Genomic DNA, 27,266 nt, shown 5'->3' on the forward strand with positions numbered 1-27,266 from the left:
ATTAGTGACGGTGACAGAGGACTGGAACAGGCTGCCCAGGGAGGTTGTGGAGTCTTCTTCTCTGCAGACGTTCAAAACCCACCTGGACATGTTCCTGTGTAACCTCATCTGGGTGTTCCTGCTCTGGCAGAGGGATTGGACTGGATGATCTTCTGAGGTCCCTTCCAATCCCAAACACACTGTGATACTGTGATACTGCGATACCTAGGTAATATACATCCATAATTTTAGAGTAATGCTGTGAAATACTTTTGCAATTAATTAAATTCACAGAACTTATTCTGTCCTGTCACTGGGGACCACTGAAAGGAGCCTGGCACCCTCCCTTCATATATTCATACACATTGATGAGTTTTCTCCTGAGCCTTCTCATCTCCAGGCTGAATAGTCCCAGCTCCCTGGGCCTTTCCTCATAGGAGAGATGCTCCAGTCCCTTCATCATCATCATCATCATGGCCTTTATTGGTCTATCTCCAGCATGTTCATATCTCTCTTGTACTGAGGATGTGTACAATTGTGATATTTTAGCATTGGGGGAAGAAATAACATGATGTTATTTCAAGCTGACTTTAAAAACACTTTTATTTCCTCACCCCGCCCCCCATTATTTTGCACAAAGTGACAAATTTTTAAAACATCCATTTTCAAAAATGCTTCTATCCTTGTCAGATTTACTTCAAAACTTCTAAAAACAATTCAGTAGTCAAGGAAGAAAGGGTTTGGACTAAATTATTCTGTATAGCTCACGTATAACACGAGTAAATCTATACTAAAATACAAAATTCAGCTCAACTTTATTTGCAGTGCTGCTTTCTCTGCATGTTCAGAGTGATTAAAAAAGACTCTCAGGCGTTTCTTATTCTAACAATCATCCTAAAGATGAAGACTTACTCGGCTTACAGATTTAGGCTGAATACAACATTAAATATTGCAGCTGATTGCATCAGTGCCTGAGTAAAACTCCGTGAGAGTGTGGCACTAAGAGCACTTGGTGAATTTCTTCAGAAAGTTTTTGCAAATCAGACTACTACACATCCCCTGTTTAATCTCTCCTGCATATTTCAAATTCTAGCTAAACAATCCAGTAAGCAGCATGTTCCGCTCATAACCCCAGAGCAGCAAGAATACTCAGTTGTCTCTCTACCACTTGAAAAGTTAATTGTAAGATTCCCTCTTTCATCTCACAATGTAAATGTGCTTTTGGGATGCTAATTCTGTATCATTCGCAAACAACGGTAAGAAAAGGTGTAGACACAACAGTGGTATATAAAAAGCTATGAAAATTAGAAGGAAAAGAACACTCCAATTAAATTGTACAAAAGCCCCTTCAAAATCCCAGTCTGGCACAAGCAGCACAAATTTAAGAGTTCCTTGTGATTATGGTGGTACATGCTCACGAGGCAACATTCAAAACAGCTTAAATGCAAGACTGTTTGCAAGGAGAGCAGCTGAAGAATACAAATTGAAATAGTCTCCAGGCTTCCATTCTTTCTTAGAAAAAGTAACCTTAATTTTCAAGTGAAATTGAAGCAGTGCCCAATTGCTACCATGCTATTATCAGCTACGTTTCACAGGACATGTACTACCCCGTAGTTGTAAAACAATAACACTGAAGAATATTATGAAGTTCAGAATTTTTACTTGGGCGTATATTAAGAGAATGTGTACATATTTATCAGTATATTCCTATGAAAGAGACATTATTTGTAACAAAAATTCTGAGTTTATTTTCTAACATTATGTGGAATAGTTGCTTTGGAGCACAGAGCATGTTTTTTTGAACACCTGAAGAATGGATAACATATACAACTAAATTTTTCCCATGGCTACAGTCAGAGGCTGAGAGAAATTTTGCCACTTTCATGCTTACACTTGCATAACTACAGTTATGTATTACATGCTCTATCATATATGCCTGGTTGGCTTAATTCACACTGTCATCTGTCACTTGCTTCCGCCCCTGGAATCAAGGTGAACTAGTTTACTACTTCTCATACTTTTAATTCACTACCTGAACTTTACATGATCAAAGAACATTTTAGATGTATGTGGGGAAACCATATCATGTGCTGGTGGTTGTTTTTCTGAACTACCTAATTTCAGCAAAGACTATGACATTGGTAGAGGATTCAACCTGTTTAGATTTATATTTAGAGTATTTTACACAGCTCTTCTGTATCTTCCAAACTTATCAATTCATTTAATTATAAACTGCCAGCTTATGAACTACTATTGAGAAAATTTTTCCCCATTGAACTTCAAACACTTTATATATGGCATTATGTCATTTATATGTGGCATTATGTAAAAGCACATAATTTTGAGATAATTTTTATTCTAGTCCAGAATATTTATCAGAGATTTGATTAAAAAATTGTAAAACATAAAGTTCTAGTGCTATTCTTCCTGACGATGATAAAACATGATAAGGAATTAAAGTCTTACAGTGGTCAGTGCAGCTAGTGAACTTCTAGCCAATTGTCAGTGATATAGAAATCCTGCCTCACTAATCAATAGAGTTTTTTCTTACTGATTTCACTACAATCTGGTTTTCACCTCTGAACTGAAAGGCTGTGAACTCCTCGTGTGGGCTTTCTCTCCCTCGCCTTTAAAAGAAAAAAATCTCTACATATATGATACCTGCTCAGATGGTGGCACATTAGATATCCTAAGGAACATACGGAAAGACAATTAAAAATTGAATCAAATTTATGAATATGATTGCTATGGAGGCACCCCAAAGTCAGTTTTAAGTGGACAAGTTTCAAAACAGACTTTATTCTACCTGGAAAAGTGCAACCAACGAAACTACTAGAAACAGGGTTTATACAATTAGCACTCGACGACATAAAATACAGGTTCGGATATCAGTTGAGGAGATCACTGGGGTACAACAATATAAGAATAATGAGAATCCACAGCATGCATGCACACACTCACAAGAAACAAAACCAGAGCCCTCTGACTCCAGGGTACCCACAAGAAATAATCACTTGCCTGGGTTAGGTGAGGACTTGCCTGGTTAGGCAAGGACTCATTCAAGGGTATATCCAGTAAATAACCACTCACTCAAACAAGGCGCTCTCAATTCCGGGAAGTCTCCTTAGACAGTGTCTCCAGTTCAAAGACCTGCTGCTCTGAGAAGACCATTCCCAAGGATGCCTTCAGCAAGGACCTTGTTTTATAGCCTGGTGACATCTGGCTGTGGGCATTCCAACACAGTCCAGAAGCTTTGCAGCTTTTCTGGGCACCTCCTTTGTTGAGGACGCTGCCAAATGACCGAGGGTCCCACCTCTCCTGCCCCACCAGCTGGCAGAGGTGAAGTCACTGTGCTCCAAGGATGTGAGTAACAGCACCTTGGTACCACCCTAGGTGTGTACATGGGGACAGGCACAGTGGGGCAACAAAAGGTGCTAAGGAGCCATCAACTGCCCCATTGAAGGCTCCAGGTCTCAGGGGGATGTGCAACTGCCACACAATCCACCCTGTGACCACAGTCACAATCTGACAAGCCACTCTGGAGTTGTAGTACAGTCATCTCTTGCCTCTGAAGTCAAAAGGGGGAACTCTGTTAGTGACTTTTAATGCCCACTGTGGATCATCATACCTTATGTGTCATTTTCCTGTTATACATTATCATTACAAGTCAACCTACTAATAAAGAACAGAATAGTGCAAATTACAACAATTACAGTTATTATCAAATGGTGGAGGAGGCTGGTTAGTCATCCTGATAAGGAAAATAAATGCATTGAAAGTTTTTTCACCAGCTTGTTCCCAGAACAGCAACAATTGACCCTGAGTCTGCTGTTATTTGTCCTCATAGTGGTTCTTGTAATGGCACCCAGATGCTCAGGATGTAGACATGGCTTCCTGTACACACCTTTTTCCTTCAATATGATCAAGTGCAATATGGCCTGGCTTTGGACAGTCCTTCTGTATTCATGTTGCTGATGACTTAAAGAGCTTATGCAATATTATGCATAGAATTCATTAGTGCTTCCAGTTGCAGGCTTGCATCCTGAATGGCATGTTGGTGTTGCCCTGGTGTGACCCTCATTCCAAAGACTGACTCTAACAACCACTCAGTCTCAGCTGGAGCTTCTTCCACCACATCCATATGTTCCTTGGTAGGAACAGTCAGGATTGTCCATCTTCCTTTCATCCTGCAAGAGAACACAAAGATGGGCCTTGGTCCCTTGGAACTGGGCTTTTGGAGCTACACGTCCTGGACTATCCACCAGACACTGATGTGGTGGGTTCTCCCATTTTCATTAAGGGCCTCCCAAACTTATAAGCCTCTAGGTTTTGCTAAAGTCAAGGGCACAATACCAATGGAAGGTAGTCTCACCATGACAGGCTGGCCCACTTGTGTTCTTGGGGGCTGGTCTTTCCCTTTGTCTGTTATAGAGTCGTTGTTTGTTAGCAGCCTCTCAGGGCAAAATGCCCTGATTTTGGGGCTTCCATAGCTCTCCAGCGGTTTTCGACTATGAGGACAGCTTGTGCCGTGTGTCCCAGCTAGGTTGCGAGATGTCAGCATGTTTTTTAATCAGATCATTGGTCCGTTCCACGATCCCATTGGCTTGGGGGTAATATGGTGTTTGAAACACCCACTTAATACCTTCCACCCCCCAGCCCAATCCTGAAAAATGTGTGCCATTATCACTTTGGATATTCTCAGGGGTGGACAGGACACTAAACCACTCACACAGTGCTCGCACTGTTTGGTTGTTTCCCTTCCCAGGTAAAAGTGAATTGTGCTTTGTCTTCTTCCCTTAGGGGAATCATGAAAAACATATCTTCGACATCTAAGGAAGGGCTGCTGCAACCTCCATGGATGGGCTGCTGCTTGTATTGCAGTCACCACTGAGGACGTATTTTGGACCAGAGCTGTTAGGGGTGTGATGTTACTATTCAGTTTTCATAATCAATAGTTAAGTGCCACTGCCCATCATTTTTATTGACAAAATAGATTCCTTCTTATGAAGACGGTCGAGTTCCAACCACAAAGCTATGATGAAAGCTCAGTTTGTGAGTCTGTGGGACCGGCTGGACACCAGTTAAAACTGCGAAGTAACTGTGATGGGAGCCACCAACCATTCTCAGGATGTGGACTCTGCAATCAGGAGAAGAATGCGACCCAGTTCCCACCAGTGGCGTCTCAGTCTGAAGAGAGGGCTCCAGTTCACAGACCTGCTGCTCCGAGAAGACCACTCCCCACATATCCCTGTCCCAGTCCTCAGGGTCTGTTGCCCGCAATCAACGTCTGAATTTGGGCAGCGCTAAGGGGGGATTTTGCTTGGCTTAACAGGAGCTCAATCCTCTGTTGTAACAAACACACCCGCGCTCTCTCTCTCTCACTGTAACTCCACTTTCAAACAATCTACTTCCAGCTCTTTTCCAGGATCACGCCTCTCCAGCTGGTTATAGGGCTTGCACTGGTCCCAGGCTTGCTTTAAGCAGGCGCACAGAACAGCACCAAGAACAGCACAGACAATACTGCAAACACTAGCACAGAAAACAATGATTTTTACAAAAGGTTCCAGTTACTTAAAAGACTAAGCTGTCTATTTTACCCTAAATAAACTTACAAGACAGACTTCTTCGGCTCCATGGTTAAATGGTTATTTGGATATGCACACAGCAAACTCCAAACACCCTTAGAAACAAGAGAATGAACAGATACAGTTTCTTTCAAACTGATCAGTATTCAGAAATAAAGAGAAGGAAACAATACACAATAATTTATTTTTATGAATGTCAGGAATGACAGTGCACTTTAATTTTGTAACCAGCTCAAACTATATCTGAGCCAAATATTTCATTTTAAGAGTCCTGTTAAATCTTTTTGAAGGCCTTGTTTTATGTGTTCATGAAATAACTCACTATTTTTTAGCTTTCAGGAATGGTAATTGCTGTAAATCTTCTAAATTAGCATGAGTAGTATCAGCAAGACACTCTGTTAAAATTCATCTACATTGTTGTTGGAATATTTATTAGGTACTAAAATATTTAAAGGAAACCTACAACCACTACAATTCAAATTACATTTCGCCTAAGAAAGCCTTTTTTATAGCACTTATTATTGTTTTGTCGGTGTATAAGAAAGCATCTAACCCAACTCCTAATCTTGAGTGGAAAAAATTCTTTTCAGTAGATTGCTGAATGAAATCATTATATTAACTAGATATTCCCCATAGTTTTTTATCAGTTTGCACAAGTAAATTGCACTGCTCATTGTAGTAATTGACATTTTCCACATTTGCAGATACAATAGAAATGTTAGCACCATTTATAAGCTAGTTAGCTCTTGATGGATTAGTGACCTTCAGAGGTTGTTCAGTAAGGGTTTTTTTCTGTCTGCTGCTGTAGCAGCTGGAGAGATTACCTCCCCCATTTTTTCATTATGATCACCTACTTTCTAACATCCCTTTTGTGTCAGCATCTCCTAACTTGTTCCAGTCCAACTGAGCTAGCTGACATCGACTATTTAAATTTTTAATATTCACTTCACTCATTCCCCACCTCCCTTTTTCCCTCCCTTAAAACTCATTTGTATTCTCTGCTCCAGCTGGTGGTCGTGTCAAGCTTTTCAGCTTGTGCTGCATCATCAGGTCTGGCTCAGCACCACGACAATGCAACAGGATGAGCAAACGCTGCGAATGGGCAAAACCGAAGCAGCTCTGAATATCAGCCAACTCATCACACTTGGCATCCGTTATAAGCTACTCCCTTAAGCAATTCAGTGGGATTCTGACAGGTTTACCTGTAGAGAGACCGTATACCAATTCCTTTATTAAAACGTTACTACACAAAGATCAACCTGAAATGCTGGATTTTCCTTCCTCTATGACAAAGTGACTTGACTTGAGGAAAGAGATGCACATAGAGACCTGACCTCTTCTGTTTGTTTTCCAAATAAACACATCACCTAGGAAAGACAAGAAACTAACAGAATTTGGCTTGGTGCAAATAACATAATTAGCATAATATATATTAATCTGTGGCTCTTACCTTGTTCCTATTTGCAGCTGTTTTAGGAGCAAAACCCACAGAAAACCATGCTGACTAAAGACAACTCAAGTAACAACTGCTTATTTTTAGTACGGGTAGAGTTTCATATTCTTCTCCCCAGAGATAGACAAAATTAACTCCTCACATTTCTTCGGTGGTAAAAAGACTTAAGTGCTTCACAGAGTAAAAACAAGCACCACATTGCCCATATTTTCTGGGAGGAGGGATAACAAAAATATTTTTTTAAGAGATAAAATACGCTTTGTATTTCTTTCTGATTACTCTAACTCAGACAAATATTAAATGAAAATGGAAATATTGGAAGGCTCTGAAAACTCCTTCTGAATTTCTCTTCCATCTTCATGTTAAGTCATCGGTATAGGAACTTTCAAATTAACATGCGCTGACTCTCACATTCATTAGTCATTTATTTCTGTCTACACTGAGCACAGGTCAGGTTTTCTATCTACTTTCCTAGGATAAAACTGGCAAAATAAGATAGAAGGCAACAGACAGGCTCTTCATCTTACAAACTCTAGAATCATTCTCTGAGTTTGCTATCAAGTATTCTACAAATTTTCTGAGATCCATGTTTTACACTATATTTCCTCCTATTCTGTATTAGGGTTATGTATTTTTATCTTTCTTCAAACAATTATTGTATCGTATTGTTTTGAGGCCCAGGGTAATTTTTTTTTCCCCAACTTTTAATCTACATCTTTTCCAGACATTAGATTTCCTCCACTTTTATCTAACATCCACAGGAACAGGAGGAAAATGAACTGTCTTACTGTTAGAACTCTTCCTCCTACCGAGGAGTTCTCATTTTTCCAGAGAAACAGACAACATTCTGTGCCTGTCTTTAAAGAGAAAAAATAATATATACACTTTAGCCCTAAAACTGCAGTTTTGCAGTTATTTACTTTTACTCTTTCAGGCTGACATTTGAGTTTCTCACCCATTGCATAAACTGCTTGCACTATTTTTAGAGTTTTGATGTTTGATTTAAGATACTTGGTGCTACTTCACAGGGAAGCACAGCTGTCAAAATGCTCTGCCACAGGCTTCTACTCTCAGTGTAGCTGTGAGGTTGTAACCTCAAGGATCTTTCTACGTGCATCTTCTCTGTAGGTACCACAGGTCCTGGTGGAAGTCTTTTTTTCTTCTTGTTGACATGGCTGTAAAGCAGAGACACTTCTATAGACCTCAAAAATAAGTTGTCTTGACTTAAAATGAAACTAAGCCAAATCAAATGAGTCCCTGTCAAGCTACATACATTTTTTGTTTCTTCCCTAAAAAACAGAGAGCAAAAGGTCATCATTTTGAGATCCTCTGGTATATAATATCCAAAATATTGATGTACAATTTCATTTCAAACAATAAAAAAAAAAAAAAAAAAAAACCTTACCAGTAGGAAAGTATTGTTGAGGTATTTCAAACATTTTCCCAGGAAATTTCTCCAGCTCCAGTTTCATCAAATAATGCTTTCTTGTGAAGAAAGATTCTGGCAGGAAATCTCTAAGTTGTTTTCCTGCCCAGTTATGCTTTTTATAGCCATATCAAGTCGTACAGTGTATATACAGATTTATATACACACCTACTACCATATTACATTTAATTTATCATTCATTCACACATAAATACCAAGCATTTTTTTCCATTTCCTCACACTACCTGAGCTATCTGTTGCATTTATTCTTAATGTTCCCAATACCCTTAACCATTCCAGCAGATGTGGACAACCATCCTACCAGCATAAAACTCAGGCTGAAGCCAGGTGAGATAAGCCCAACACCAGTATCAGGAAAGCAGGAAGTCAAACCATTCATTTCGCTACAGGGTAACAGAATGCATTCTGCAGCAGGGACGCAGTTCATTGACCTATGCAACAATCAAGGGCTTGGAGAAAATTAATCAAAAAAGCAAAAACAAACTCAAAGCTACAGTTACATCCAAGCAGTGAACAAAGCAGTGACCAGCTGATAAAGCTTCCTCACATACTGCACATTTGGAAAAAAGAGTTCACAGGTTACTATTCATCCAGCTACATTTACTTCAATACAATAAGTCTCTATATAAAGGACAGTCAGTTCCAGGGCTAAAACTGAAAGTAAATTCTCAGTGATTGTCACCTAACTACCAAGGACAATCTATAAAGTCCTGGACTGACTGACAAGTCACATTTCAGAACAGCTCTGGTTCTACTGAAATGAATGCAAAATTGCTATTTTGAAAATTTGTGGTATTTTTAAGTTTTTATTAGTTCTGTGAGCTCTTAGTCTCCATGAAGTATTGTGTAAAAACTCTATCATTCCCAGCACTCCTTACATTTTACCATACCACAAAGTTCTGAGACAAAAAGACTACAGAAACAAAACAATCTGTGTAAAGGAAAAAGAAAACAAAAAACAAACAAACAAAAACCAACAACAAACACACACACACAAAAAAAAGAACATCTATTTGTTATATATTGCTTCTTTCATTTTGTGTGCCACTCTAGTGACAACCCAAGTCCTACACAGCAGAAGTTGTGGCAACTACAGTCTCACATCAACAACTATCACACATGGCCTTCCTCATAAAGTACCTGCACCTCTGGAAGTCCTGATGGTAAAGTGTACATGCTAAATAATCAGGGTGTATCTTTGCTATCTGAGTAACATGAACGCCAAAAGAACAGTAATAGAGCCCTTGCACCATACCAAATAGCACATATAGATTCTGTTTGTTTACTTGCACACAGACAATGGATTGACTTTTCCTGCTTCTCTAGAATGAGATCTGGTGACTAGAAACAATTCATTGTTGTATGATACAGTATAATTTAAGTCAGTAAAATTAAGAAGGTTATAAAATGTCTGTAGGCAAGCAGAAATCTAGCTAGAAACCATGACATATTGCTTAGAAAAACTCTCATGGGATTATTTTTTAACGAATTTTTTTTTCTTTACAATGTATCTAGAAAAGAGAATCATGAATACATTGTTGAGGGCAGTTTTTACTCAGGGGAAGGAATAATACATGGTAGGAACAACAGAGAAAGACACTTAACATAAGCAGAACACTCTGCACCTGTGTTTGCTGTTGTAGTCTGTGGCCAAAATAACTTGTGTGTCACTAAGTCCGAGACTTGACAAGACTCATTCCTAAGATCATACAGCTACAGGCACAGGAGTAAGAAAAACAACAAGCTGCTTGTCTTGTTGATCAAAGAATATAAATTCACGTAGACAGCAGCTGCTGCTGATCCCTTCAAATCTAAATCACAGACTAAATTCAGATCTGGACTTTGTCTTATGAACTCATCTTTCCTCCTTTGCCATAAATCCAAGCATAAACTGAAAACTACCCCATATTTGTGCTTTATGAGGAATGAAGACGACTCTCAAGGAAAGTCAGCGAAGGCTATTATGGGACTCCTGAGCAAGGGACTTCAAATTTTCTAGATAATCTTCTCCAGTGATCAGCTGACTTGAACCCAGGCCTAGTTCTGAGAGAACAGTTGTGTAATCTTGGTTGAAACTTCTGAAAAAAAAAAAAAAAATGCTAAATTGTCAGGAAATGCTATGAGAAAGTCCATCAACAAAAGCCATGAAAAATGAGGAAAGTAGAGTTGCAGAGAATGGTAGGATTGCAAAGCACAGTTAGCTGATCAAGATTTCAAGACTTGCACAAAAATATTCTGTCAAAAAAAAAGGAAGTACTACAAACTGTCATAAGTATGCGTTATCATCATTACATGTATCACCAACACAAGCATGCCTCTGCACAACTTCCATTACACTGGCTTATTGTTAAAACGCTTTACTAAAAGAGCGTGACAGATCTGAAAAAAATATTTATGCTTTCAACAAATGTATCAGTCTCAGTAGGAGGCAAAAGAATAAACAACACACAAAGCACAGTAAATAAAAAGTGAACGTATTTATTATATTGTCACTTCTAATTCCAGGAGGTTTAATAGATATTTCCTTATAACATTCACATGCCCTTTGGAGACTATGATGACAGAATGATGTGTTACTGTCTTCCTTTTATTTAGACACCAAATCAGATGCATCAGACGCAAACAAGGGATCACTTGTAAGGCCGATCCCAGTTTAGGAGGCACTTCAGCCTATATGAGTACCATGCAGTGTCATGCATACACCAAAGAGCCTTGCTGAGTCCAAACTTGAATAGTAGCACAAAAAACAAGACAATATTGTCGATCTCATGGATGTGCACCATCCAATCGTCTATAATTTCTTTCACTAGTCCCTTTCTCATCTTTTACCAAATACCCTTTTTGGATGTATTTGCCTCCATCCCTTGCCCTCTGCTTCCTTCTTGCTTTCTCCCCAAAATCACTGCCCATGGATCAAGTACTCAATAAAGGAAACTGAGTACTGCCGTTTAAGGAAAACATCAAAAGGTGAAACGGCACTGGGGTGTCTGCCAAGACAGAACTAGAAAAATACTTTGAATTTGGTGGAAAAGAATAAATGACAGAATATCTTTTGGCTCTGGTTATATGGCTTGTAAGTAGTTTCCACAGGAAAGAAAACCCATCAATGCAGAGCAGAGGCAAGAGCTGGGCTGAAGTGGTGGCATGCACCCTCAAGCTCAAAGAGACAAGTTTCTACATCCTCATTCTATGTGTGCCATTCTCACACTTTAGATATAATCTAGGAGAAAGTGCTATCGGTGACAACAATATTTTGTATCAGAAGTTGATATATGGCATGCACATACATAAAAAACAATATGGGAAAACTGAACTTTTTTATAGAAACTTTATATCTCTGCCCCATACTCCCACAAGCAGAAACATCTGGCCTTGAATTTTGACCCACAGAATTGCAGCTTCAAGCACATTTTGGCAAATAGTCATGCACCGTATTTATCTGAAAATGTTAACAGCAGTATTCAAGCAAGATTCAGCAATAGCTACTTATTCATGTGCTTGCTCTACCAAAGCAAAAGCTTGCTAAACATCCACTGCAAAAAAATCACGTCTCTGCTGCCTCAGCCCCGCTCACCACTCTGAGGAACCACAAGAGAACCCATTTAGCTAGATTAACTGTGCTATGTGCTAGAATAGCACAGAATAGAAGGATAAAGGTGATTACAAAGAACCATCAATCTGCTCAGTTCTGTGTATTTTTAATAAGAATACAATGTTATCAACCTTACATTGGGATCAAGAACAGCCAAAATTATTTTTGAGTCAACTTGAGTACCTATACGAAAATGAAGTTTTTCTGTTTCAGATTTCCAGTATTTCAATCTGGTTACTTTCGTAGACAATAATCACTTGCTCTACAGTAACGTGACAAGCTTGAGCTGGATTAAATATGCTCTATTCTTGCAAACTTAGCCATTTTTACACTTGAATAGTCAAAGCAAAAATTGGTAGTATCACACAACTCTAGTCAGGAGTCAAGTTTCCAACTGTGAAATGAAATGCTGTGAAGCAATTGACCATGTGCAGTGGAAAAAAAAAATCCATTGCTATTCCCAAGTCTATTTGGTAACAACTCCCTTATATAAAATGTATTGAATTGCCATTTACAAAATGAACTATTTTAGAGGAGAAAGCTGGTCCCCAGTGACAAGCCGCTGAAGCTATCAAGTTTTCCACAGAAGCATTACACATATCTCTTCAAGACACAGAATATGACAAAGACGAGACATGAAAAAAGACACCTTTTGAACAATAGGAATTTTTCATGGTATTTGATAAACATACCAAGAATTTGATAAAGTTTGAAACCACAGAGGATTAAAAATGACAGTAAGTCCACCCAAGATGAATTTCAGAATGTATCTCTTTAGACACTTAAGAGGATTTTTTTTAATTTCAGGAACAAATATGAAGCTGATAAAAAAAGATTTTTAAAAATGTTCAAGTAAAGCCTGAACAAGCATTTTTGAGCTCAAGGTGATACACAGACTTCATACAAGGCATTGGAAACATCCTTACTGCCTGATACTCCAACATCAGTGTTTCTGTACAGTCATGAACCTTCAAGCTTCAGTTTCTACTTGCACCTATATTCATACTTGATGTTTATTCACAAGCTTGACTTGGAGAAATGATTGGCTTTTAATTCTGGGGAAGGCTGGTGGGAGAGAGACTTGCTGGTTAGAACTATAACCCTCCTACTACCTGCAACCAGACCAGATTTGTCAAAGGAAAACAAAACACGCTTCATGTCCTCACTGTTTTTTCCTGCTGGACTTGCAGCCCGTCTCACTGTCAAGGTGCCCCATCTCTCCCAGATTTGGCATTCTGATACACAGTCTCAGGAGTGCAAGCAGTCTTTTTGCTTCTAGAGGGCATTCCTGGACCCTCTGTCAGTCAACTTGAGATGATCCAGAGTGCACAGAGAGTCAAGTCCAGGTATTCTGAGGCAAGGAAGAAAAGTTTACATTTTTGTAACACAAGCTGGCTATTTCAAGACCTCGTCCTGCAGCCCCACACTAGCAAAACCTTGCCACATAAACTTAATACAGCATGTAATTCTACCATTGTGCCTCAGAGAGAACAAAGCAAACATTGTCTTCTCGTAAAAAGATAGTTTGTTTTAAGATGAGGAGAAGAACATGCACAGTACATTCTGGAATAGGAATCTGCACCGTGTCAAAATTTAGCTTCCCTTCGGAAAATGTTTGAATACATCATAGAAACAGACTCAGTGCCAAAATGTATGGCAAATAACTAGCATGAGATTCCCATTAGGTAAACATACAAACAAAACCAAAACCAACCAACCAACCAAAAAACCCATAAACAAACAAATCACACTTATTTAGCTCTTGGACTGCATTTGTAGTTTGCAGCTTTGCACAAACTTTGTTGTGGAAACTTAGGAACCAATGGCTAGGCAATAGTTGGAAACATTTTGAAAATTACTTTCAGCTAAATATAGTGTGGCATCTTCTGCTTACCTCACTACGAAAAGTTTATCACTGAAATACTTCCTCCTGTCTGTCTTATTAATTTGACTGATAAGTCTGACTCCAGACTTTCTAACAGAATTATCTTGTTAGTGATTGTAATGAAGAAGATGTGAATCATCCCCACTGTCACCTCATTTTACGTTCATATTTAAAGTTAATGAGTCAGTACTGCCTGAATTACATAGCAAATTCATAAGCAAGACCAAATCTAAACTCATTATCACTTCAGAATGCTTGACTGCTGACCAAACACAGCCAGTCCTTAAACAAAAAATATCTGAGCTTTAGTAGATATTAGCTCTTTGTTGACCTCATAAACAAAGGTGATAATGTTGACGCACAATGAATATAAACTAGTGGCCACCAGCATATTTCACATTCAACATTGTGAACAGTTAATATTTCATTATAATGATAATTTGTAGCTGACACATTCAATTTAACCAGAATATAGCAAAAACATTATTGAAAAACATAAGTTTAGAGGAGAGATCAGTGAGCACGTCAGCAGAGGGACTGAAAGGCTCACTAGCAAATAATATAGCTTGACTGAACTGGGATGTTATTAATGAATCAACATATTAGAAGAAATGGTCATAGTTTAAGGTGATAGATTTACAGAAGGCAGAAAATACTATACCTAGAAAACAAAAAGGAGGTTCTCGGGACTTCCCTCATATTCAACAGTGTAGTACAACCATAAAGACTACGTCTCTTTAAGCTGTATTTATGTATACAAATATGTATACTTATGTATATTGCTATATATGTAAATATTTAAATATAAGGCCACTGTCAAGTTAACGGAGCCTTGTCCTCTTAACGCCCCTCAGTGTCAAGGATAACGACAAACACACAGCCCAAACAGTCTCATTGCTACTGCAGCATCAAACAAAGCATAATTCAACAAGTTATCAGAAGATTTTTCACTTGCCCATAGGCAGAGCATACCATTTCACTACTTCTCCGCAGGACTGTCAGTAGATGGACTAACCACCTTCCTCAGAAAAATGTTGCAGATCAAGAGAACACCTGTTAGCAGAAGTAGGCCCTGACAGAAGCTCCAGCTTTGAGCTGTGTGAAACAAGATATTAATTTCTATTTACATTTTCAGTAACACCAAAATTAAAATTACATAATTTCACCTCCTGTCAACACTGGCATGTCTGCTTAAGGTATCTCAGAATAGCTTTTAGAAACACCAGCTACTGTTCTTTAATCAAGGTAAGTCAGAAGTAATTCCACCAGCAGGTATCCTTGTTGTAAAAGATACTGTTAAAACCTGTTGTGCATGTACTGTCACAAGTGAATTTATGGCCTGACAATGTATAAACAAGAAAAATGAGAGCAACAGTTGCTGAACACCTAAACAGTCTACTGCTGTTAGAGAAAGCAAATAATATAGAGAGCTACTGCTTATCACTAACTACAAGTTTCTGAAAATGTCAGTCTAGAAAGTGTACTTAAGAACCTAAAATAATAGTAAATAGAGGTGTAATTGCATTGGTCCAGTAAGTTACAGAGAAACGCAATTTGACCTTGAATAAATATTTTTCTTTTCATAAAAGGTACCAAAAAACCCACAAACAAACAAACAAAAAAACCCTCCTTCTTCCACCTTCATTTCCCTTTATACTGCCGTATTTCTTTTGAAACACAGTCTTCTCACAGAAATAGTAACTGACTGATCAATACCAAGTGACAATGCACCTGTGAGCAACTGAGCTTTTCAGACTTCCCATTCAAATTACTCACAGCTCTCTTTTCCCTTATTCCCTGAAACATTATGCAGTAATACCAGTCTAGATTTAGAGGTGAACTGAGGTTTAAGCAAATGGCACTTGAGCTGGCATTTCGCTCCCTAGACATCCCACCCCTAGGTTATGTCTGCACTGCAGTCCCTGTATGACAACCACCAGCCTTAATGCCTCCTCCCAACACTCCTATCTACGCATTAAGACACCAAAGCTCCACCTGTCTCCCAGGGCGCAGACATTCAAAAAATATTTCAGAAATACAAATACATTAAAAATATTTGTGCATAACTGAAGAATCGTAAAGGTGGAGACTGACAGAAAATTATCTGACACGTATCACAAGTATATTAGAACAACTGGATTTTGAGGGAACATTTTTGCCTCCTTGCATATCTTCAACCACATACTGCTCTGATGCAATAACACTTCAAACCCCTCTAATAAAATTAAAAAAAAATATATCTTTCATTAAACTATTTAAAAAGTAAGCACAAATACAGCAGAAAAATCAAGGGCATTTGTGGCTTTTACTACTGATGTAAATTAAGTATTGCGCCTGCAAGTAAGTTTAGGATAAACAGGGTGATTTCAGGCCTCCTAGATATTCCTATACACAAAAAAGCTCCTTCAGACCCAAGTTTTAGCAACCAGCCAATGACTGTTACAGAGAGAGTTCAAAATGCAAGTAATTGTAATGCTGCTCACAGTAATTTTAAACCAAATGTGTCTTGGTGTCTATGATAATAAATAAGGAGCTTTACATACTCCATTTCAGAGAAAAGACGTCAAGACAAAATAAATAATGCAAAGTAGCTCTTACTCACTATGCAACTGTATTCTCATGAAGCCTCTAAAATAGATTCCATACAATAAACCCTCCATTAACTATTTTATATGGACTTCTGTGAGATTTAATTAATGCTACCAAGTGCTTTGAGATTGATGAAAAAAAAAATCTGTCAGTATAAAATACTATTGTCAGGCATTCATTTCAACGTGGTTTTGTACATATAAATGAGACTCCATAAGCACAAGGAATCATTTATATGAAGGAGCAATTTTTTAATTAGTCCACATAAGGTGAATATAAATTTATCTAGGTACATTTCCAAGATTGTAATTTTGTCACTATGCACATCCAGCTACAGCTATGCTCAACTTGCTTTCATGAGTAACATTCAACCTATAAATATATGCACAACCATCCATATTACCTGTGTTTTTCACAAAGACCTGACACTACAGTACTTAAAAGTGACTGGTCTGTCTAATAAGGAGAAAAGCAGCAATGAAGTTCCTACAGCACTTCTGTAGTCATGATTTAAGAGTATAAATTATGTAAGCACTGTGTTACTTCTCCCTATAATCCTAGTAGTAAACCAGATACAAACAGAGCTAACAGGCCAAGCTGGACACACAAACCCTCTTCCGCATTCCAAATAGACACAAAAATCATAGTATTTCAACTGAGTTTGGGAACAGTAAGTCTAACTGTATATGTTAATTGTTAACATGTTAATATCTTAACTGTAAAATGTTAATAATGTTAATTACACAGTTTTAAAAACACATAATTTGCATTTGTGAAGCAGTGGTTGACAGAAAGAAAAGAAAGCTCACAGTGGAGTGCCAGACTTTTGGACATAAAAGATATTGCAGCAGAAAGCTAAATCTCCAATTATTTTATTGTCCCATTTATAACATATAAACATATCTGCTTATAAAATTGCAAAATATTTTAACATCTACCACAGTACCATCTTATCTTGAATGTTATGACAGATGATGCTGGGAACTAAAATTCATAAATGCACTAGACATTAGAAATTTGGGATTTAGGAAATAATTTGTTTCATGTAGTCATTTCCCCATGCCCTAATCCCAAATAATATATATGTATTCAACACTGAAACTGTAGTTGGACAAGCTTTTAGCCAACACAAACAAATGTTGCTGCCAAGAAACACTAATTCTATGCCTCCACTTCCACCTTTTTATTGCAAGAGCTGCTCCACACCTTTCTGCAAACTAGTGTAAGTTTTTGTGCAACTACATAGTGAACTGGATCTGTGAACTGATCTACTGAAAAAAACACCTGAGTGGTAAAAAAGTGTCCTTTGAGCTATGCCTCACAAAAATATTTTTTAGTCTATATTTACCTTTGAAAGTACCTCCATCAATTCATACCTTAAGAATGGCTTGCTCATTTGGAAGTTTGGCTGGTTTTAACAAATATATCCATAATACAATAATAAAAGATACTACTTCTCCTAACAACCTTCTCCCACAAGCATCCTTACACTATCCATGTCCACAACAGTACTGTAACTGTTTCCACAGGACAAATCCTCTTAACACTCTGTTTCACTTCCAGTAACGTTGTTGGCTCTTTGGAAGCAAATAAACTAACTTTTTAAAGTAGGAATTATTTTAAACTACCATTCTCTATTCTTTCATTTCAACATTTTCAGTATTTCATTGTGTCGAATACAGATACTTCAAATACTAACACTTTTTTTTTTTCAACTGATGGTCCCCATGTTATTTTTAATGCTGTTCATTGTTTATTTCATATTTGTAACACATATTTACATTTCAGAACACTCATTTTGCTGAAAAAGACCTATCATATATAATTCAAGCTAAATTACTGTTCTGAAAGACGTAGAACTACAATTGTCGAATTATAGTAAGACACTGTCAAATTACCCTAATTCTATTACAGATATTTGTTAACTCATATTTTTGCTAAAAATATGCAACTAAAATTTATTTTATAATGCCTCTTAGAACTCCTATTCAGCCTTTTCCGTTCATTAATCAGCATTTAGCAACTGCTTAATCTTGTGGTTACCTGACCTTATGACCAGAGATAAGTTAACTTTTAACTGCTCGACAAAATAATTTATTTTGCCAACAAATATACAGGATGATTGCTGCAGAAAAACAATACTTCTGTGTCATATTTGATAGTTGTTTTGTCTCTTGAGACCTCTGTAAGTGACACTACTAAAAAAATTCTGGAGTTTATCCTATTCAAAAGTTTTCACAAAGTATATACCTGCCAACTTAGCTACATATAATTTCAGTATTTACAAATGGCTGTTTCCTTCACTCATAAAACAGGACTGAAAGAATCAGTATGACTTCTATCTAGGTTCTGTCTTTGGATCTCAGTGACTGGAGCGACCAGTCTGGAAACACATAGATCTGTATGGCCCTGTGTATTTTGCTAAAATGTCCACTAAGCTTTCTATGCTTCTTTCTTTCATCAAGATCACAGTTATTAATTATGTTGTGTCTTGCAGTTCAATAAGAATATTCTTTGTGGGGAAAAGTGAGTAGCAATAAGCAGTATCTGATAGAGTTAATCACCAAGTTGCATTCACAAGCAGCAACATGTAGCATATTATTGAGGATTAAGAAGATAATCTGGCAAAACTAAGCAATCATAGTAACAGATTTTTCAAAGAAAGAAAGAACTGTAGTTATAAAAATCTGTATGTGAATTAAAAACCTAGATTCAAAGATTCTTAGGTTTAAAACCCTGAATGTAGCACCACAATAATTTGTTCTGACCCTCCAAATAACACAGGACAGGTAATTTCACCCAGCAATTCCTCTTGTGAGCTGCAGTTTGGATGTGAGTTAGACAGTCTTTTTACAAAGGGACTCAGTGAAGCATTTACCATCTCCTATAATAATTTGCCCTGCTACTTGAACATCCTCACTATAACTACTGTACATCATATTTCTCATAATTTGGAAGATATTCTCATTCCTTTGCCAGAATTCCCATCAACATAACTGAGCCCGTTTCTCAAAAATCTGCCTGCACAGTCTTCTCGAATGCCTGGACTAGAATACTTCCTTTCCTACTTTTTACTTTGAAGGAGAACAGATAGGAGTGTTCATAAAACTTTTTTCACCAGCTGTGAAACTGGTAACTCCTTCTCTTGAAAATCTACCACCCGCTATCATATCTACCTACAGATCTCTGTCTAGACAGAAAACACCTGCAAAACACCTCTGAGTAGACTGAGCAAAATTACCTCGTTATGTTAGAAATGTCTAAACCACATCACTGATTGTTTTGTGAACCAGCTGGCTGCAAGACCACAAGAAGAAAATGAGCCATTTACCTGGTCCTCAGTAATATGAAAGATCTTTGTCTGGTTCAACATCTTACCACTTAAGTGCCACAGTGTAACACGGATCTTTATACCTATATTCAGCATCAATTCAGAAGCAACAAACACCATAAATTTCACTACAGGAAGAGCTACATGCAAATGAGAACACTTTTTAAAAAGATGATACAGCAAACTAACATATAAGAAGCAGCATGCCATAGTTCCAATTAGGAAAGGCTTCAGAAACCAGGGGAAAAAAAGAGGCCTGGCTGACTGAACAGCAAAGGAAGTTAGCAGAAACAGAAAAGCATCCTCTGATGTACTTAAGACTTAAGCAAATGAAGAAAGAAAAAGAATTGCAAAATTCAACACATAAAATTAAAAATGTAATTAGACGGAGAAAAAATCTGAAAGAACAACTAGCTAAAGGAATCACAACTAAATCTACAAACAGGGACAAAAGGTGCCCTATATTAGCCCTATATTGGCTAATAATGGTGTAGGAATAAAGAATCACTCAGAAATGATAAGGCCATTGTAGACATGCTTAAAAGCACTGATATTCACTGTGGAAGAAACCTACTTAGGCTGCATGTCACAGGCTTTTTTTTGTGAAGATGACATCTGTATGGACAGGCTATGGTGTATCTATGGACAAAATAAGTACTAAGAGATAACCAGGACAAAATGACACTCACATAAAACCACTAGAAGAAAGCTATGATGAACAGCTGAATTACTAATGAGTAGGTTAAGCTCCCACTTAAAACTTCCTTGCATGGAAAATACTATATTGAGTTATTCCAGCAGATTCCAAGGAAAACTACAGGTCTGTGAAACTGTAATCTATACAGGACACTTTAGCAGAGCTTATAACAACACTAGAACAAGCAGATATATGAATAAATACAAACCCGGGTGGAGGTGTTGATTTTGCTTCCATAATGAGAAGGCAAGCATGACAAACCTCTTGAAGTTCCGATGAAGACATCAATATACATGTGGACAAGAATTATCTGATGCAAAATTCCAATTCACTTGTCCTTGTACGGTCAACTCAACACAGTGAAAGAAAAGGGAAAAAAAAAAAAAAAAAAGTTAAGAAAAAAGGAAAGAATTCCTGGTTTTACACAGCATCAAATTAGATTTATAGAGTTATGTTTTGCATCTAAAACAACTCAAGAGTTACATTATTCCAAGAAACTCTGAGAACATCCCAGTAAAGTGCACCTGAACTAATTCAGATTGCCCTCCAGCTTTAGAAAAACCTCAACTCATAAGTATAAAAAGCTACTGCTGAATTTTCCTGGCAGTTTAATTTACTCATATTAAAACTCAGGTGTAGGAAATCACTGCAGTTCAAATCTATGAGTTACTCCCATAACTATTTCTGAAGTGTTTAGAAGTGCACTTAGTGCAAACATGTTTATATTACATTGTTTTGAAATTTGTAAAGGAAATTCTTCATGAAAATTAAATCAATATTTGTACTTCATTCCAATTTATGCAAATACTTTCATTTGATACACTTCAAATATTCAAAAAACTCTTGGTTGTTTCATGTCTCTTTTCTGCTTTCTGCATAAACAGACTTTGCCTCTTAAAACAATCTGTGCTAACTTGTCCTTACTGGTCCTAAATACTCTATTTTCCAAAACAGACTGCCTAAATAAAAACTAATATAATCACATCTCACTGTTCAAATTCCCAGTTCTGTCAGCTTGCCTTAATTTATGTGTTGTGTTAGTGAGCATGAGGAAGAAAAAAAAAATGTATATGTATATATCTATATCTATATATATCCTCCCTTAGATAGTATCAAGAACGGACATTTAAAAATTGTTTCCCTGCAACACAGACATCATAGAATACCAGGCTGGAAGGGACCACAGGGATCATCTGGCCCAACCTTTCTTGGCACAAGCATGGTCTAGACAAGATTGCCCAGTGCCTCTCCAGCTGAATCTTAAACATGTCCAATGTTGCAGAATCCAACGCTTCGCTGGGAACATTATCCAATGGTTGATTATTCTCATCATTTAAAATTTCCCTTTTGTGTCCCACTGGAATCTCCCCAGGAGTAACTTGTACCCATTGCCTCCTGTCTTTTCCATGGGGTTTCTTGTAAAAAAGGAGTCTCCACCTTCTTTGTAGCCACCCTTTAAATACAGGAACACAGAGACAAGGTCTCCCCTGCGCATCTTTCCTCAAGGCTGAACAAGACCAGTTCTCTCAGCCTTTCCTCATATGGCAGCTTCCGCGTCCTTGGATCATCTTTGTGGCCCTTCACTGGACCATCTCCAGCCTGTCCATAGCTATTTCATGTAGCAGAGAAAGCAGCATCAATCTCATATTTAACTGCTAAAAAATGTAATGGAATCCAGAGCTTTAACTTAAAATACTGCATGTACAAAACCAGACAGATACGACTGCTTTATTAATAACTTTGTGAGAATTCTTATTATTCCTTTCCCAGACATGAAGGGACAGACATATTGTCCAGGTTTCTTTACAATGTGACTTTGCAAGAAAACTACACAAGAATATACTCAAGAAAGTTGGCAGTATCACATGTATCTTCACCATGCCTCACCCACATTCACCAGACTCCTACAACTTTTAAAACTACAGCCATCAGCTAAATCAACACCCAGTGACCTCTGTTTCTGTAGTACTGTAGAGATTAAGCACAGATGTTGACGTATCACAGAATATCAGGGATTGGAAGGGCCCTGGAAAGCTCACCCAGTGCAAACCCCCCATGGAGCAGGAACACCCAGATGAGGTTACACAGGAAGGTGTCCAGGCGGGTTGGAATGTCTGCAGAGAAGGAGACTCCACAACCCCCTGGGCAGCCTGGGCCAGGCTCTGCCACCCTCACTGAGAAGTTTCTTCTCATATTTAAGTGGAACCTCCTGTGTTTGAAAAACACAGTTTTTCACAAAACCACAAAACCTCCAGTTTGAACCCTTTACCCCTTGCCTTATCATTGGTTGTCACTGAGAAGAGCCTGGCTCCATCCTCATGACACTCATCCTTTACATATTCGTAAACATTAATAAGGTCACCCCTCAGTCTCCTCTTGTCCAGCTCCAGAGCCCCAGCTCCCTCAGCCTTTCCTCACACGGGAGATGCTCCACTCCCTTCAGCATCTTTGTTGCCCTGCGCTGGACTCTCTCCAGCAGTTCCCTGTCCTGCTGGAATTGAGGGGCCACAACTGGACACAATATTCCAGGTGTGGTCTCACCAGGGCAGAGTAGAGGGGCAGCAGAACCTCTCTGACCTACTGACCACCCCCCTTCTCGTACACCCCAGGTACCATTGGCCTTCCTGGCCACAAGGGCCCAGTGCTGGCTCATAGTCACCCTGCTGTCCCCAGGACCCCCAGGTCCCTTTCCCCTACAATTATTCCGCTTATTGCTCGTTACTCCTGAACGTCCCTCCTGCCATTTCCCCACCGCACTTCAGTGAAGCGACCCCGCCCCCCCGCCAGGGGCGCGGAAACCCCGGGCAGGAGACAAAATGGCGGAGAAAAGGGGGCGGGGCCTGGCGAGACGCTCCCGCCTCTGAGGCGCCGAGTGCGTCCAACCGCAGGCCGCCGCTCCGAGCCACGTGATCGCGCGGTACTACAACTCCCATCATGCCCCAGGGGCGAGCTCTTTCCCCACCCCGCTTCCGGCCGCGCTCGCAGAAGGCGCCGGCGCTGCTGGGGGAAGGTCGCGCAGGGCACAGGGTCGCTGGGCTGCCCCGTAGGTACCATGCTGGCTGCCGGTGTCCGCAGGTTCGCCACCTCCGCCCTCCGCAGGAGCCACTATGAGGAAGGCCCTGGGAAGGTAACGGGCGGCGGGGACAGGCCGCGGCCCAGGCCCGCTGCGGCGCGGCCTGAAGGTCGTGGGAAGCGGGAGGGCCCGCCGCGGTTTGGAGGGGGATTCTAGGACCCCAGCGAGTGGATGCTGTTGCGAGGAGCAGAGTAACGGCTTCCCTCTTGCCAGCTCTCCAGGGTGGGCTTTGGGGTCTTTTTATAGTCGCAGCAAAGCAAATTCTGCTGCATATGCCTTCAGTGTCCTCCCCTGCAACCTTCCACTTCAGTGGTACAGATGATGAGCATTACAGTATGAGGGACAACAGTGATACTGTAAACGCTTTCTGATGTACTTTATGCTTAGCATGTTGAGTCCTACGTCTGAAAGTGAATTTTACATGGCTAGTGAACATGAGGAAAACAACAATGTTAGGGGTTGGAAGAAGAGACCTTGAAAGATCGTATAGTCCAATCCCCCTGCCTGAGCAGGAACACCTAGATGAGGCTACACACACAAAAAAAAAATCTTCACAATGAAGGTAATTAAATATGTGAACAGATTGCCTGGAGAGTCTGTGGGATCTGAATCTTTAGGGATGCTTTTGCTTGGCTGGATGAGGCCTTCAGTGAACTGGCCCTGCTTTGGATTGATGGGGGGAGGGGAAGAATGGACAAAATAACCTCTAAAGATCATATTTTAGTTACTGTGTTTCTTTGCTTGAGAGGAAGGGAAGTTGTTTTGATACTGAATATTTACTGAATATTTATTTTATCAGCTTGACTCCACCTGTTAGTGGTCTGGGCCTCTCACCGTTTACAAGTCAATGAGGAAGTAATTACTATATTGATTGCAAAACTAAAATTCTTTTTTTTTTTTTCTAGAACCTCCCATTTTCTGTGGAAAACAAGTGGCGATTGCTTGGAGTAATGTGTGCATTCTTTGGAAGTGGATTTGTCGCCCCTTTTGTTATAGTCAGACACCAGCTGCTTAAGAAATGAAGGGGACAGACTGTAATTGCACTAATTGGGTACGTTGGTTTTATTTTTAGATTCCATAGCAGAATCTGTAGTCAAAACTAAGCTTTGAGGAGTGTTTTCTCTTATAAAACCACTTTTAAAATGTTCCCCCTTTTGCAATCCAGGTGCTTAGAGTTTGTGGTCAGCAGTGGCATCTAAGCTCACATAATAAGTTTGTTTGCTTCACCACACTGCTGCACTGTCAGTGACATGTGAATTTCGACTCCCCAAAGGCTGCACCTCTGACTGCAGCTTCTTAATAGTCCACAGATATGTTAACTGAAGAGTGCTGCTACTCATTTGACTGGGATAATAACTAACCAAAACCATGTCTACCACCTTTAGAGGAAACAAAGCTACATTTGACGCAATCTGTAGGAAGAACTGGCATGTGTGATGTGAACCGAACGGTATGAGAAACTGTGATACTGTAAACGCTTGCTGATGTGCCAGTTAAAACTCAGTGGAAAACAAGATTTCTTGGACTTATGTCAACCATGTCAGAACAGTCACACCATCTACATACAACATTCCTAACCGTTTATGAGATAAAGTCCACTTAAAATAAGGTCACTGACAGCACAAGTGATTATAATTAGTGTTGATGATTCTAACAAGACAAAGCAAACCTCAGACGTAGTTCAGGCTGTGCAAGCATTCTGCTTCCAGTTGAAAGGCCACTTGAGTTTATCCTCATCTGATTTCACTTTGGAAATATCTGGTATTGTCAGTTCTGCAATCCGAGAAACAGTAAGTCTTCAGGAGCTTGAATTACCCAGGTAGTTCTTGGAAGGAAATAACCGTCCTCCCTGGAATCTCATAATTAAAACCAATTGAAATAATTTATGTAATTGTTTGGCTAGTCTGGTGGTTTTAGCTCTTAAACTAAGGATAAAAGAATGGGAGACTTGTGTTGAACCTGAGCATTTAGAACTGTGTGGTTTTATGTAAGTCAAGGCCTCTGCTACAAAAGTATGTGGTAGACGAAGGAAAGTCCATTAAAATTCTAGTTAAAGCATATCTTTATAGTGTTTCTAGATGCAAAGATATTGAAGTTCTTTATTTGTTAATTCTTTGTTTTTTCCTTGCAGGGATAAAGTCTTCTACACAGCATCTTTGAATGGAACAAGGATAGCTGCAATTGTGTACCATGCTGGTTGTGACTAAATAAAATCTTAAATCTGAAAGTCTTGGTCTATGTGTTTTGTGAAACTCTTAAAGTGCTTTTGACAGGTGGTGTATACTAAGAACCCTTTCAAATTGCAGTATATTGACACTAAATTGAGCAGTAATTGTCTTTAGGTATAAAATGAGAGGGTTGGAAAAAGCACATTTCAAAACTGGATTAACATTTCTAGTCAGGTGCTTAAATAGCTTTATTAAGCCATGTGGTTTTCTCAAGTACCCTTCAGACTACTCACAGAGTAATGTCCTGGGACACATTGTGACCAGTGAGCCTCACAGTGAGTATGCTGCCACCGTAACTCATGGTGCAGAATTTTCATCTTGAGTATTTTCGGCTGATCGGTTGAGAATGTTTTACTTGGCTTTGTTTCCACACAGAAAAGAGCTGCTGTTACTGGTGCGGTTGCCCTGAGCAGGAATACCTGCTCTGCCTAGTCTTCAGGTTTGGATAATGAAGTAGTCTGGAAAACATGTACAGCAAAAGTAACTACGATTCTGACCAGAAAATGTGTTGATGATATTCTCTAGTTTATCAGAACTCTGATACTGCTGCAAATTTGTAGCTATTTGGGAAGAATTGAGAGGTTTCATTTTGTAGCTGTAGTCTTAGCACAGGGTTGTGCCTAATGTTGGGGCCTGTGTAATCAAGGGTAGTCTGGGAGCTGTAAATGTTGCTGTTGGGATATTTCTGCCAACTTGAATGTGACAGGCAGGTGTTTGCATTAGTGGCCCTGTTAACAGCACAAGCAGAAAGTAATTTTCACATCCATTTTGGTTGAAACAACCTCATTGTCTCAAGACAGGGTATGAAAAGCACTGGTGTAACCCAATAATGGTTACTTCGCCCTTGTCAATAATGCCTTTAGATGGTAAGTATTCTGAGTTGCTTTCCTTCCCTGAGGTTTTCTGGTTTTGTTTGTTGATTTTTTTATTTACTTTTTTTTTCCTTAAAGCACGTTTGCCCTATCACGGTGCATTTAATGTGGCTTGCAAATATCTGCCAGTCCATGGACTGAGTGGTTGCTTCGTGGAAGCTGCACTTCTGTTGTCCAGTCCAAAGCTGTACGAATACTAATTCGTCATCAAATATGAGTAGAAGCGAGTACAGAAACAATAAAAGACTGTTGTAACAGAGTGGTGCTTTTTGGGGTTGACTTAGAGTGCTGATGACTAGCGTTGGAAGACCCTGAGCTGGGAACAAAAGAGTGATATTGTCTTGCCACAACTTTTTTTACTAGAGCTAGAAGGAAGCGTAGTGATGCATGGTGATCTTGATCAAAAGGCCAGCAAAGTCTGCAGAAAAATGATCATGAAGAAAGCAAGATTCGAAGGAAACATCCTGAACTAATAGATTCAAAGTAAGAATGCCTGATAGCTATGACAGAGATAGAATTACATGGTATAATTTGT

General features: G+C 39.1%; 1 protein-coding gene, 1 long non-coding RNA gene and 2 other non-coding genes across 4 annotated transcripts; 3 read left to right on the forward strand and 1 right to left on the reverse strand.

The window, feature by feature from the left end:
- Positions 1 to 510: 510 nt before the first annotated feature.
- On the reverse strand, positions 511 to 23,348 carry LOC110356823 (uncharacterized). The gene is made up of 5 exons (XR_010469060.1): positions 20,767 to 23,348; positions 13,223 to 13,407; positions 7,015 to 10,542; positions 5,592 to 5,659; positions 511 to 4,166 (listed from the first exon to the last, which is right to left on the reverse strand). It is a non-coding gene; the product is annotated as an uncharacterized LOC110356823 (long non-coding RNA).
- A 129-nt stretch (positions 23,349 to 23,477) lies between these two features.
- On the forward strand, positions 23,478 to 25,858 carry LOC102088232 (cytochrome c oxidase subunit 7C, mitochondrial). The gene is made up of 3 exons (XM_005515921.3): positions 23,478 to 23,685; positions 24,537 to 24,682; positions 25,763 to 25,858. The coding sequence occupies exons 1-2, from the start codon at positions 23,611 to 23,613 to the stop codon at positions 24,651 to 24,653; spliced, it is 192 nt and encodes a 63-aa protein (XP_005515978.1). The 5' UTR covers positions 23,478 to 23,610; the 3' UTR covers positions 24,654 to 24,682; positions 25,763 to 25,858.
- Positions 23,944 to 24,006, forward strand: LOC135577467 (small nucleolar RNA Z39). The gene has a single exon (XR_010469279.1). It is a non-coding gene; the product is annotated as a small nucleolar RNA Z39 (small nucleolar RNA).
- On the forward strand, positions 25,059 to 25,120 carry LOC135577468 (small nucleolar RNA Z39). Its single transcript, XR_010469281.1, has one exon. It is a non-coding gene; the product is annotated as a small nucleolar RNA Z39 (small nucleolar RNA).
- Positions 25,859 to 27,266: the final 1,408 nt, after the last annotated feature.

The sequence above is a fragment of the Columba livia genome, chromosome Z (assembly GCF_036013475.1).
Source record: "Columba livia isolate bColLiv1 breed racing homer chromosome Z, bColLiv1.pat.W.v2, whole genome shotgun sequence".
NCBI lineage: Eukaryota > Metazoa > Chordata > Aves > Columbiformes > Columbidae > Columba > Columba livia.